Raw genomic sequence first — 13,303 nt, 5'->3', positions numbered from 1 at the left:
CTCCTGTAGTAACTGAGTTCAGGGTGCAGGATGTTCTCCACCCACCTCAAAAAAGGAAAGCCTGGTATTTTTTTAAGTGCAGAAAACACAATTCTTAAAATACACAGAATCACCCCAAATAACAAAAACCCAACCAGCTCCATGATGGAGAGATATTGCCCTCAAAGTTGTCTCCCCCAACTAGAGTCAAAATACTCAAAATCTTTCTTTGCTTCCAGTGGATGAGTGCTTGAGACATGTCTCTATGAAAGAACATCCCTGCTGCCACTTCCAAGTGCCTCCAAAGGGCCTTACTCTGCTTTCGCAGAAGCTGAAGGATATAAGAAACAAAACTTTTTACTATCTACTATACACTTAGTGGTATGCACAGATGGGGGAAATCAAATAGATGGGGACAGGGGGTACCTGGCTTTGCTGCAGTCCAAAAAAAAGGGGGGGGCTACATCCTGTGAAGCCTGGCAGGAAGTGCTGCAAGGGGGTTGGACTCTACAGCTCTATAATTTTATCAGAAGGTGAGTTGGAAGAGTCTGTTTGGATTGGTCTGTGCCACAGTGAGTTTAAAGACTAAACTAGGGAAACTTTCACAAAATAGAACATACTCAAGCATAATTATTTTTTTAAAAAAATCACAGAATAATAATAATAATAATAATAACAACAATGCATAAACTGCATAATAAAAATAAGGATTGAAGGCTAAGACATAGTCAATGCTTTTGGTATTTCTCAAGCTGTTTTTTTTCCCTTTTAAAAAACCTGTAGTCTGCTGTAAATAAACCAGAGCAAGTAAGTGCTCAATTTCCCATCACCAATACAAGTTCTAATGCCCCCCCCCGGCCTTTTTACATTGTATTCAATACAGGTATTTTGAATCAATCTCTCTTCAAAACATAGTCAGGATCCAAAGATCCACCAGGTGCTCTAGGGCACAGGTGGGCAGAGGTTGCCCTGCAGTCTTCAATGCCAGCCAATGCATCCTTCTGCATTGTGAGTCTTGCACAAATCTAGTTATAGCAACAAAATGCAAAGAATCAGAGGGGGCTGAAAAGTTCACTGTGCCCACTTCCGTAGGTGAGAGGCTACCACACAGGGTGTGTAAAGTTGTTGACTATATACATGTAAGATATATTCATTGCCACTTCCCAAAACTTGGTTTGAGTCTCTAAGATGTTGGGGGACTCTTGGCCACTTTTGAAGAACATGGAGCAGTTCTCTTGGTATGCGGTCTTGCTCTGCATGACTGGATGCCCAGCTGACCTTTCTAAAAGATTTGAACCCACAGAAGGGGAAAAGGCTTAAAATGAGATATATGGTACCACCACAACTTATGTGTTTAATTTGCATGATTTCAACCTAAACTGGCCAGCTGAAATTGAGCAAATTAAACACATGCAATGAAGAGAGCTCAAAAACTCTTTCTGTGCAGGATTTTCCCAGCAAAGAAAGAGGTTTTAAGCTCTCTGCCTAGCTTACTGGGTTCTGGGAAGTTCTTGCACAGAGACTGGGATGCTTTCTCTCTAGACATCTTGCAAGATTTGCAAGAGCCTTCCAAAGCCTGGTGAGCAAAGTGGAGAGCTTAAAAGCTCTCTGCCTTGTTAAGGGGGTAAGACCTGTTCAGCATATCAGCTCCTGAAGGTAATATTCCTCTCACTGGAGGAGCTTGAGCATACATTCTTATATATGTGCCATATCCAGAATGCAACCCCTGTGCAAATTGTGAGTTACCTGTGCGCATGCGTCCAAACCATGCAAGTTCCCCACGGCTAACTCTCTGCAGGCAAACCACAAGTGAAACTGAGTCATCTTGAAAGAACGTGAGTCAACAAATGGAACTTCATGATGACACATGTATCCTTCCTAAAGCTTTCTCAGAGGTTTCACTACTAGGCACAATGTGTGGGGGCCCAGTGGGGCATCTGGGTGGCCACTGTGAGGCCAGGATACTGGACTAGATGGGCCCATATTGGACTAAACCAAGAGGCTCTTCTGATGCTCTTGTGGACCCTCCAGGCACAGAGTCTATCTGTACTGCTAGATCCTTAAGGGCATTTGGCTACTCTGAGAACAGGAGACTGGACTAGGTGAGCCTGATCCAGCAGCCAGGCTCTTCTGATGTCTATTTCCAGTGCTTAGTCCATTACCTGTCCATTCCCCACTTTTTTGTTCCTAAGGACCACAAAGGAGTCCACGTCCACATGCTGCATTTGTAAGAAAAACAGCTTGATGCAAAGAGCAGAATGATTTTTTTTTTAACCAGCACTGCTGAACATCATGGGGGGAGGGTTGTTTCTGCATCAAGTAACCAAAATACATACACTTCATGACCAAAATAAGGTGCTGCATTGTCACTTCTCAGTGTTCTGTCATCTCTTGAAGCACCTGGCCAAGCCAATCCTTTTGCAGCATCCCCAAACCCCTACAATATGAAAACCCCTCAAGGTGCAAACAGAGTAAGATTTCTGATGTGCTTCCTGCCCTCCCCTCAAAAAGCAGCAAATTTCTCAACAGTCTGAACATTAAAAGAAAAGCCCATCTTCTAAACATATTTCAATAAAGCTGCAGGTGACATCACTGAAAATAATCAAACCAAATAAGCTTTACAGAGCCACATTATTAAAATGACCACTGCCCAGAGTATTCCCATGGCTGCTTTTCTCTTTTTCTGAGGGAGGTAGGAGGAGTGGGATAATGGCTAACAGTCATTTTAAAAATGCATCACTGCAAAGCGCAGCTTTACAGCCATTGCTTGTGAAAGGTATGCAAGATCCTTCAAAGCCACAATTTGCCAGGCCATTGTTGAACAAGGAGGCAGGTGAAACTGCTCATGGCAGTGGGAGGGGAGCCTTAAGCCATTTTGAGAATTAAAGACCAGCAAGTTATCGCTACCTAAATAAAGATTGTGAGCTAGAGAATCACAATCCACATCCAAAAATCAAAGGAGTAAAACAATTTCTGATTATTTTCTTGTGATGCCAGGCATGGACAGAATAGGGTTAGGAGATAAAACTGATGGTTGAGAAACAAGATAATTGTGAATGGTATTCTTAGGAGAACCAATGAGCTTTTAACACATGCTCAGTTCAGCCATTCTATGACATGACCTGGAACAATAAAAAAAAACAACCCAACAACAACCCACATATAATTCTTTCTGAAAAAATCAAGACGCCCTAAAGACGACGGCTCAGAATCTATTTGTGTCATCCTGTGAGATTTTCTGGCCAGGGACTGCTCTAGGATAGCTTATTGAGACTGAGGGCCCTTCTTCCCACAACCAAGGAAAGTTTCTAAGGTTTGTTTGACTCCTGTTAGACAAATGTCAGTCTCGACTACAGAAATCACAAAAATGAAAAGCGCATCCCCATCCCAATACATGTTCTCTTTACAATGTACCACAATGTTATTAAAAAAGATAATGAAAACACAAGTTCCTCCCCAGTGGAGTGGGTTAGGACCATAGTTATGTGCAGTTTCTCAGGAACCCCAAAGGGGCATCAGAGTCCTTGTTTCACTTGGCTTGGCTTCTGAGGCCCTCGCCCACCACGCTCTCCAAGGAAAAGTCTTGCAAGAGGGTCTTTAGGTGCCTCTGACTTGTGGGAGGCAGAGCTGGGAGGAGGGATGTTGGTGTAGGTGACAAAAGCAGCTGGATGGAGGCCCTCTGAGCACTGCAGAGCTGCCTTTGAGGAGAGTGTCCTTCGTGATGGAGAAACAAACAAACAAAAAACAAACAAACAAAAAGCTCAAAACTGGAATGTGCTCACATTCATTGGGTGACTTTTTTAAAGTTTTGGCTCATAGTCCACAGAAAGAAAAGGAAGTAAGAAAAAAGGGTTGCACTGTAAAACAGCCCTCTGTAACCTTCAGGGCACCAGCAGGGTTAAGCACTACCTTCCAGCTCCTCGTAATGCTTTGTGTCATTTTTCATGAGCACAAGAACAGCACTGTATGGATTTGGGCACTTTGTGTCAGGTAAATGCTGCTGTAAGGGTCTCAGAGTTAAGTGGAGAGGCACACTGAACAGCAGCCGAATCTGAGGCAGTGGTTTGTGGCCACGTGTTGTAGGAACGTGATTGGGACTGAGACTAGTTCACATGCAGAAATGTGGCCCTGTGGAATCTGAGTCTGTGTGATGCCTGCAGCTGTGCCGGCACACACACACACTTTTTTTTTTTTTTGCAGTTGTATGATTCCACTACATTCTCTCCTCCATATGATTTTGAGTCTAGGATTGACAGTTCTCCCTTCCTGTCCTCATATATGCTATGGAAATCCTCCTGCATCTTAAGAGTGAGACTTGCGACACAATGGGGGAAAAGCACACTGCACAGAAAAGATAAGAGTTGATCAAAAAACTGTTTAAAAATAAAAATAAAATCACCCGCTCCCCAAAAATGAAGTTCTTCCCACTCCCAGGATTTGATTTGAGCAACCTGCTTGTCATCTTGGATTCTGGTTTTGTTTAAAAAGAGAGAATATAACAGCAATGAAGGGAACACCCAAAACACGATGTGTGTGTGTTTTGCCAGACTTCCCATCATGGTACAGGGCCACAGAAGCCATTGTGGGAAATGCAGAAGCCCAAGAATGTAAACAAGTGCCGCCTGGCACCATGCCACAACACCAGATTAAAAATATATATAAGAACAGGAAAGAGAAGTAGAGAAGGTGCAGGGTTTGCACGCACACACATATGCTGGGCTGTTTCAAAACAGGCCGAAAAAACTCCCACTTGAAAGGAGAATTCCCAGGTGGGGAGTCACCGAAACTGAAAAGAATCCCTCAGGTTAGTTCTGTTTATGTCATTACTGTATATCTTTGTAGCATATACAGTATTCCAAGGCACTGCAGTGCAAAAATAACAGGCAGGTGAAGGCTGGACAAGGTCGGCGGCTTCCAGGGCCTTGGCCCCAAAGGGCTCCTCCCTTCCTGTGTCTCCCTCACTCCATCACTGTGTGTGGAAGTAGATGGGCTTCACCTTCCCAGAAAGAATCTTGGGGACTTGCACCGAGATGATCTCTGCCATCATTTCTGGGTAATCCACACTGACCATGTGGGACTTGATCAGGAGGTCGAATGTAAACTGGTGCAGCTCTCGGGCAATCTAGGAAAGAGGAAAGAGAGGAGGTGATGTCACTTTATAGTGGTGTAGGTTTTGGAGGGAGTAAGTATGCATGGTGCCCTGAGTCCCTTCCAGTTCTTGGGTTCCTGTATCGGAGGTGGGGAGAAGGTATGAGAACAAGTTCAACAAACCAGCCCTTTTTCTAGGCGATAGCTGTGGCTGAGTAGTTAAGCACCAGGATCAGCATCCTAAAAAGATGAGCTGGGCTGCAAGAGCTGTGACTAAGGGACGGGGCCTTCCAGGCCTGGGGGGTGGGGGTGGGTGGAGAGGTTTTCCTCCACCCCCCTCACCTAGAACAAGAGATGGTGTTGTTTGGTGTGAGCTGGGCAGAAAGCAGGATGGAAGATGGAGACATGGTTGATTTGAGCTGGATCTAAGACTGTGACAAATGGAGAAGCAAGAACATTTGGAGTGTTAATGCTGTGAGCCACTCCGGCCTGTGCTCAGGTTGTATATTTTTACAACTGAAAGCATATATCCTAAAGACATAACAGTCTCCACTGAACTTCATTCCAAGGAAACCGAAACTTTGGCAAGCACCTGCAACCCCTGGAATCTCTCACCGCTTGGAGACTGGAGTGGCATATAACAATATTCTACAGTGGTGCCATTTCTGCATAGTCAAACCAGGCATGCAGGCACCTTTTGCTGTTCTTAGGAATAACCACTAGGTATTACTTCCTAGGTCGTACTGAGGCACCCTGGGAGCAACTTTTGACTCCAGCAGGCTAGAATCTAGGTTTTCTTTTTTGTTATTGGCTCCTGTGAGAACAGGATGCTGGACTGGATAGGCAACTGGCCTGATCCAACAGGGCTCTTACATTCTGGTGTAAGAGAAAGGTGTGCAATAATGCACACAGAAAGTAGCCTTATGGTGAGGCAGCCCATCTGGTATCTTTACACTGACTATCTGTGGCTTTCCAGGGTTTTAAGCAGGGAGTTTCTCCCTGGAGCTCTACCTGAGAGATGCTGGAGACTGACCCTCTACAATAAAAAGCAGGTGCTCTGTCACTGAGCTGTTAAGTGGGATGCATCTGTCAGTTCTGATTTTTCTCTGTTCCTCACTTTCCCAACTTTAAGTTCAGTCTGCCCCACTTCTGCATCAGTCTGCTTTTTTTTAAAGCTTATGCCAAAAAATTGTACACAAATTCTCATGCATGCTTCTCTTAATATTCTTACACAATGTGGCCTAATGCATTTATTTATTCTTCTTTGATGCATATTTTGGTGTGCCATTACAAACATGTATTTAGGATTAGCCTAACTACTGTGGTCTATGCTATGGTAACCTCAAGGTTAGATTACTGCAAAGTGTTATACATAGGGCTGCTTCTGGAAACTTCAGCTAGTGCAAAATTCAGCAGCCAGGTTGCTCACTGGGGCAAGAGACTTTGAGCATATTATACCGATCCTGGTCTGACTGCACTGGCTACCAATTATTTTCTAGGCCCAATTCAAAGAGGTCCAGAGGGTGGGAACACAAGACTCGGCCTTTTCTGCAATGGCTCCCCATTTGTGGAATGCTCTCCCAGGGATGTTTGCCTGATGCTTTCATTATACACTTATAGGCACCAGGCAAAAACAGGCATTTGTTTGACGGGCATCCAATGTCTTTTAAAATGTATTGGGTGTGTGTTACTGGATTGTTCTTGTTTTTATTTTGATTATGCTTTTTTGTTTTTAATGTTGTGGTTTTTTAATGTTTTTAATGTTGTGATTTTATCCTGTGAACAATCCTGAGACCTATAGGGTGGTATACAAATTTAATAAATAATAAAATAATAAAAATAACCAATACTTTGGCATTGGCAACCTGGGGGTTAAAGAATGTTTCCCTGCATGTGTACTAGATTTGAAATAATAATAATAATAATAATAATAATAATAATAATAATAATAATAATAATAATAATTCTGTGTGGCATTCAGCAAGATATACAAAAGAATAAAATGTCAGACATTAAAAACTCCCCTGGACAGGGCTGCCTTCAGATGTTTTCTAAAAGTTGTGTAATTCTTTATCTCCCTCACATCTGATGGGAGGGTGTTCCACAAGGAGGGTGCCACTGCCAAGAAGAACCTCTGACTGGTTCCTTGCAATTTTACTTCTTGCAGTGAGGGAACCGCCAGAAGACCCTCGGAGCTGGACCTCAGTGTCTGGACTGAATGATGGAGGTGGAGACGATCCTTCAGGTATACTGGGCTGAGGCCATTTAGGGCTTTAAAAGTCAGCCTCCCACAAACATCTATCTCTTTGACAGCACAGTTCTCTCTTGGAGGAAATGACTGTGAGGTCACAGTGACTTTCTGCAGATTTGCTTCCAGTGCTCGTTTTTACAGGTTTGTTGGCGTTTGTTTCCCTCTCCCTGCACTTCCCCACCCCACAAGTTCAACAGCAGATTCTGTGGAGTTTTGATCAAAAGATTAACAAAAGATCGTGCCATGTGTGTGGCTAACCCTCTTTCTCTTCCCTTCTCCTCTTACTTACAGGCTGCACAGAGTCTAGGAGCTTGGTGAGCTGGTAGAAACGCCGCGAGCAGGAGGTAGGGTTCTTCCTCTTGCAAGCAATGATGCGATCAAGTTCCTTGATGTAGTTCATCCGAAGTTCGTCAAAGAACTTCTGGTTCTTCAGCCCGTCCACTGGAACTGGTGCATGGAGAAAGAGAGGAACAATAGTCAATGTACAGTATGGCTGTGCCTTGTGTGCATGTTACTTTCCAAGACGGCGCTTATTTGCAGAACTGTGCCCACTTGAACCACCTGCTTGGAACCGCCCTGTGATAATATCTTACCTTTCTGGAGCTGTGTGCCAAGTGCGCCTGGCCCCCCTCCCAGCAAGGCAGAGAGCTTTTAAGTTCTCCACCTTGGCTCTGGGAGGCTCTGGCGAAATTTCGCAGGGCAGCCCGAGTTCCAGCAAGATCTTGTGATAGCATCCCAGAGCCCAGTAAGTAAGTATAAAAGGTAAAGGGACCTCTGACCATTAGGTCCAGTCGTGTCCGACTCTGGGGTTGCGGTGCTCATCTTGCGTTACTGGCCGAGGGAGCTGGCGTACAGCTTCCGGGCCATGTGGCCAGCATGACTAAGCCACTTCTGGTGAACCAGAACAGCGCACGGAAACACTGTTTACCTTCCCGCCAGAGCGGTACCTATTTATCTACTTGCACTTCACGTGCTTTCGAACTGCTAGGTGGGCAGGACCTGGGACCTGGGACCGAGCAACGGGAGCTCACCCCGTCGCGGGGATTCAAACCGCCGACCTTCTGATCAGCAGGCCCAAGGCTCTGTGGTTTAAGTATAGAGAGCTTAAAATCACTTTCCATGCTGGGAGAACCTGGTGCAAAAGGAACTTTTAAGCTCTCTAAGCTCTCTACCTTTTATGCATTTAATTTGCAGGATTTCAACCATCTGGCTTTCAAAACTACACATGCTTGAAATTGCATAAGTTAATGACATGCAAGATGGGATGGAATTTAGGTGCATAATGATGCTGGTGGTAATAATAGTGGTAACAGTAGTAAGAGCAAGGATTTTGCCAGACAGGGTGGTTGTCAGAATAAAATGACGAAGGAGATTTAATCACAACACCTTAAATTATTGAGAATCAGTGTGGTGTGGTGGTTGCAGTGTTGGACTAGGACTAGGAAGAGACCATGGTTCAAATCCCTACTCAGTAGTTAAGTTCACTAGGTGACCTTGGGCTGGTCACTGCCTCTCAGCTTAACCTACCTCACAGGATTGTTGTGGGGATTAAATGAGGAGGAGGAGAGTCATGTGCACCACCATGAACTCTTTGGAGAAGAAGGGGGGAAATAAATGCAATAAATAAATAACAATTAATATAATAATAGTTGATTAAAATACTCCGTGTGTGCAGTATAGCAGTCTTCTGCTATGTATCTCTGGCCATCTGTCAAGGATAGGGCTAGATGACCCTTGGGAGGTCCCTTGCAACTCTACAATTCTTTTATTCTTTTTTGAAAGAAAGGGAGAAGGAAATAAAAAGCCCCCCATGAAAAAATGTGTCTTACTAATACTGAAGAGGAGCAGGGCTTTCATGCAGAGGAATTCTTGGGGAGTGATTTGAAGCCATCCAAACTCTTGGGAGAGATGCCGCATCCTGACGCACTGACTGTACATTCTGGATTTGTGCATCCGGTACCTGGGAGGAGAAGGAGGAGATAATTATCAAATGTCAGCAAGAAACTGAAAAGAGAATCAGTGATCAATTAGGCAAATGGATCTTTCTTGCTTGTTGGAAGATTCAGGATGGAAAAAAGAGAGGAATTCTTCACACATAGTTAAACTGTGTAACTTGCTCCCACATGAGGCAGTGATGGCTACCAACTTGAATGGCTTTAAAAGAGGATTACGGAAATTCATGAAGGCAATGCTCTGCCTCCACAGTCAGAGGCGGAACTGCTTCTGAATCCTAGTTGCTGGGAACCACAGAAGGGGAGACAGCTCCCGTGCTCAAATCCTGCTCAGTAGTTTCCTATAATGGGCATATGGTGTCAACTGCAAGAATAGGATGCTAGATTAGATGGGCCACAAGCCTGATCTAACAGGCTCTTCTTATGTTCTTAAAATAAAGATAGCACCCCACCAGCCTCCACCACACTGGCTGGAAATCTATCTCTGCTGCAGTCTTAAGGGCAACCTGTCCTGGAATCAAGGAACGAGAACATTGCAAAACAGGAGGGTGGAGGGAAGTTATTCTAAGGAGCTCATGACCTTCTTGATGCCTTGGGGAAAACATCACTCCCAAGAATTTGCAATCATTAAAGAATGCAATGCAATTATTTGGTGTGCAAGCCATCAGAACAGGGCACATTTCTTGATTACTTCCATCAGCACAAACTTTTGATCCCTCTCAATGACCCAAGAAGACCTGCAAAGCCCTGCCAGGGTCTGACTCCTGGTTGTTGCTGCAAACACTAGCTGGTATCAAGGAAGGGAATGGGCAAGGGTTGGTTAATGCTGTTCTGCTTCCATTCTGCATCAATAAATTAATATTGAAACTGCAGGTCCCACTGTGGTGCTACTAACAGCAAGCGGCTTTCCTTGTTCAGTTTATCCCTGCTGGGTTTAATTGCTAAATGAGCTGTATGTGTATTTTCTGCATAATTTGAGTAGGAAGTCAAAGGATGGAGGGCCCAAAAGTTATTGATACACACCTATAGTCAGACACAAGAATTTGAAAACAGCAGTTTCTAAACATCTTGGGATAGGGGCACTGCCTGGTTCTGTGAATGCATCTCCAGGGCCCCCTACCCTACCCTACCTTACTTTACCCTACCCAATGAAAAGCATTTACTCAGAACAGTGGTTTGCACAACCCTCAAAAGTAGATAATAACACAAAGAATCAAAACAGTGACATGAATTGCACATTTATTCAAAAAATAAATATACGTAAAAATGAATATGTACTCTGATCTAATCATATAGCATATATATCTTGCTTGTTTCCTATACTCTGTGCATTAGTACAGAGACAACTGAAATCATGAGTCATTCCCTCCAGCTGCTTCCTTCTTGTAGTTTCTTGCTTTTAACAGGAACACTTGTGCTGATGGAATGATCAGAAGAGCGGGGTATCCAATTCCTTCCACAATGTTTCAATTATTATTTTTTATTATAAAATATATATAACTGTGGTTTACAACAATCTAAAAGCATAAAACCATACAGTAAAATAATAAAAAGTTAAAAGTAAGTTAAAGCCAAAAAGAAATTAAAACAAGCATTAAAAAAAAATCCATTGTGTGAGATGTGCTCTTAATTGCCTGTTTAGGCCTGGCAGAATAGAAAAATGTTCAGCAGGCATTTAAAAGTTGAAATCAGAAGGCCTCTGTTTAATCTCTAACAGCAGAGTACACCACAATACTAGGCCGATGACACTAAAGGCTCAGTTTCTTGTCATTGCCAAATGAACCTTGCCAACTTGGGGAATGACCAATGGCGCTCCCGCAATGATCTCTGTGATCAAGTTGTGATATTATAAGGGTTCAGGTGGTCCCTTAGGTTCCCTGGACCTAAGTTGTTCAGGGGGGTGTATATCAATACAAGAACCTTGAACCTGGCTTGGTAGAAGAAGGGCAGCCAGTGCAGCTGTTTTTAAAATGGTGCCACTTGTCCTCAGTCTGAAGCTCCTGTCAGCAATCTGGCTGCAGCATTCTGCCTCAGCTGGAGCTTCTGAACCAGACCCATGGGCAGCCCCACATAGAGCACATTGCAGTAGTCTAGCCTCGAGGTTACAAACACATGGACTTCAGCTGTACTGTGTAAACCAGAGAAAACTGGCAAAAGGCCCTCCTAGTCACAGAGGACACCTGGGCCTCTAGTGACAGAGATGTATGCAGCTGTACCCCCAAACTACACACTTGCTCCTTCAGATAGAAGGCAACCCCATGCTGAGAAGTCTACTGGGCTGGGGTATTGTTTAGGGTTTTTTGTTGGGGGAGGGGTTTGCTTTTATTGTATCTTTATTTTAGATGTTATTATTTATGTGGGAATTGTTTCAATTTGTATTCTTTTTGATGCTTTTTATTGTTTACGACTACTTTTGCTATGTTTGTAATTATGTGGTTTTTTCATGTTGTAAGCTGCATTGAGTGTGGTTTTAACTGTGGGCAGGTGGCATACAAATAAAGTTATGTACGCAGGTATGCATCACTAATCCAAATAGGGAATCTTGTTTTTCAGAGAAGGTAGCAGAAGCAGACTTCTGGGAAAAGTACTCACTACTCTCAGTGTTTGGTTGCAGGGAGAAGTCAAGGTTTATGGTCTCCTAAATCAATTGCTTGGACATTATTCACACAGGATTGGTGCCACAGTCTGTACACAGTCAGCTATGCTGTTTATAAGGTGTAACCCACTTTTATGAGTGGCTTTGCACAAGCCTCATTCTATCTCTCAAAGGGCTCCATGTACTGTCCTAGGACTGCTCATGAGATGACAGATGAAGGGACACGGTCTGCTGGAAGATTCCACAAGGGAATATTCCAAGCATGCAGGTCCCAAAGATGGAACCGGGTTGTGGGGGCAGCAATGGCAGAGGCAAGTGAGCATGGAGACGGAGTCGCAAAAATCATAGAATTGGAAGGGACCTCAAGGGTCTAGTCCAATTACACGCAGGAATCACAACTAAAGCATCCCTGACAGATGGCAGCCTAACTCCTACTTAAAAATCTCCAATGAAAGAATTAATGTCATGTTGTTCAGAAACATCCCTGGAGACCCAGAACAAGGCTTGCTCCCTGCACCCCACCACCAAATAAGTGTAATAAAAATGCTATTTTTAGTTTGGTTCATTAATGCATCCTGATGGGTTTGGTCAACTTTTATTAATTTATCGTTTTCTTTATTAAATTTCCATTCCACCTTACACCATAGATCTCAGGGCGGTTCACAACATAAAACCATCAGGTCTTTGCTGGTTTTGTAATAGGATCTCAGGTGGCCTCACCTCAAAGAGGATATTGCAGAGCTGGAAAAGGTTCAGAAGAGGGCAACCAAAATGATCAAGAGGATGAAGTGGCTCCCTTGTGAGGAAAGGTTGCAGTGTTTGGGACTTTTTAGTTTAGGGAAAAGGCAAGTAAGAGGCGGCATGATAGAGGTTTATAAAATGATGCATAACATGGAGGAAGTGGGGAAGTTTTTCACATTCCCTCATAGCACTTACTCATTGAAGACCAAGTCTGGGGCGAAGTAGAGCATCCGAGAGTTCACATTGGTGAATGATCTCCATCCCATTGCAAAAATCATCAGGCCCATCCAGGAGTACTGAATGATCGCCATCTGGTCATCCACATGCAAGTTGCGGAACCCTGTGGAAGAAAAGAGGCACACCTGTCTGAGAAACGCTGTCAGGCTGGATGCAAAGCTTGCTACTATTCTTTCCTAAGAAAGCACTGTCAGCATCTCCAGATGAGAGTAACTTGTCAATGCTGCTAATAATTTAAACTCCAGCAGCCCATTTGTAAGATTATATTTCGATACATACAGATGTACACATGCATACTGTCATGAAGTAGTGATCCTGTGAGCAAGTATTGCTGGGTGGGGCCCCTCAGGCAGGTGGTAACAATTAGTCCCGAAAGTGGGAGCATATGATGGGGCTGGGCTGGCTGGTTGCCAGCATTCCCCATCCCCGACAAATATTCAAGTTCACCTGCTGGTGGAG

At 43.9% G+C, this 13,303-nt stretch overlaps 1 protein-coding gene across 1 annotated transcript in view; it reads right to left on the bottom strand.

Moving 5' to 3' along the window:
• Positions 1-973: 973 nt before the first annotated feature.
• Positions 974-13,303, bottom strand: part of AR (androgen receptor) — a 223,131-nt gene continuing 210,801 nt past the window's right edge. Inside the window, exons 5-8 of the mRNA XM_033137128.1 lie at positions 12,803-12,947; positions 9,148-9,278; positions 7,608-7,765; positions 974-5,101 (exon numbers count right to left, since the gene is read on the bottom strand). Of these exons, the coding sequence (XP_032993019.1) occupies positions 4,946-5,101; positions 7,608-7,765; positions 9,148-9,278; positions 12,803-12,947 (590 nt within the window). The 3' untranslated portion in view covers positions 974-4,945. The remainder of the gene's footprint in view (positions 5,102-7,607; positions 7,766-9,147; positions 9,279-12,802; positions 12,948-13,303) is intronic.

Source organism: Lacerta agilis, chromosome Z (genome assembly GCF_009819535.1).
Source record: "Lacerta agilis isolate rLacAgi1 chromosome Z, rLacAgi1.pri, whole genome shotgun sequence".
NCBI lineage: Eukaryota > Metazoa > Chordata > Lepidosauria > Squamata > Lacertidae > Lacerta > Lacerta agilis.
This window is presented reverse-complemented; position numbering and strand designations above follow the sequence as displayed.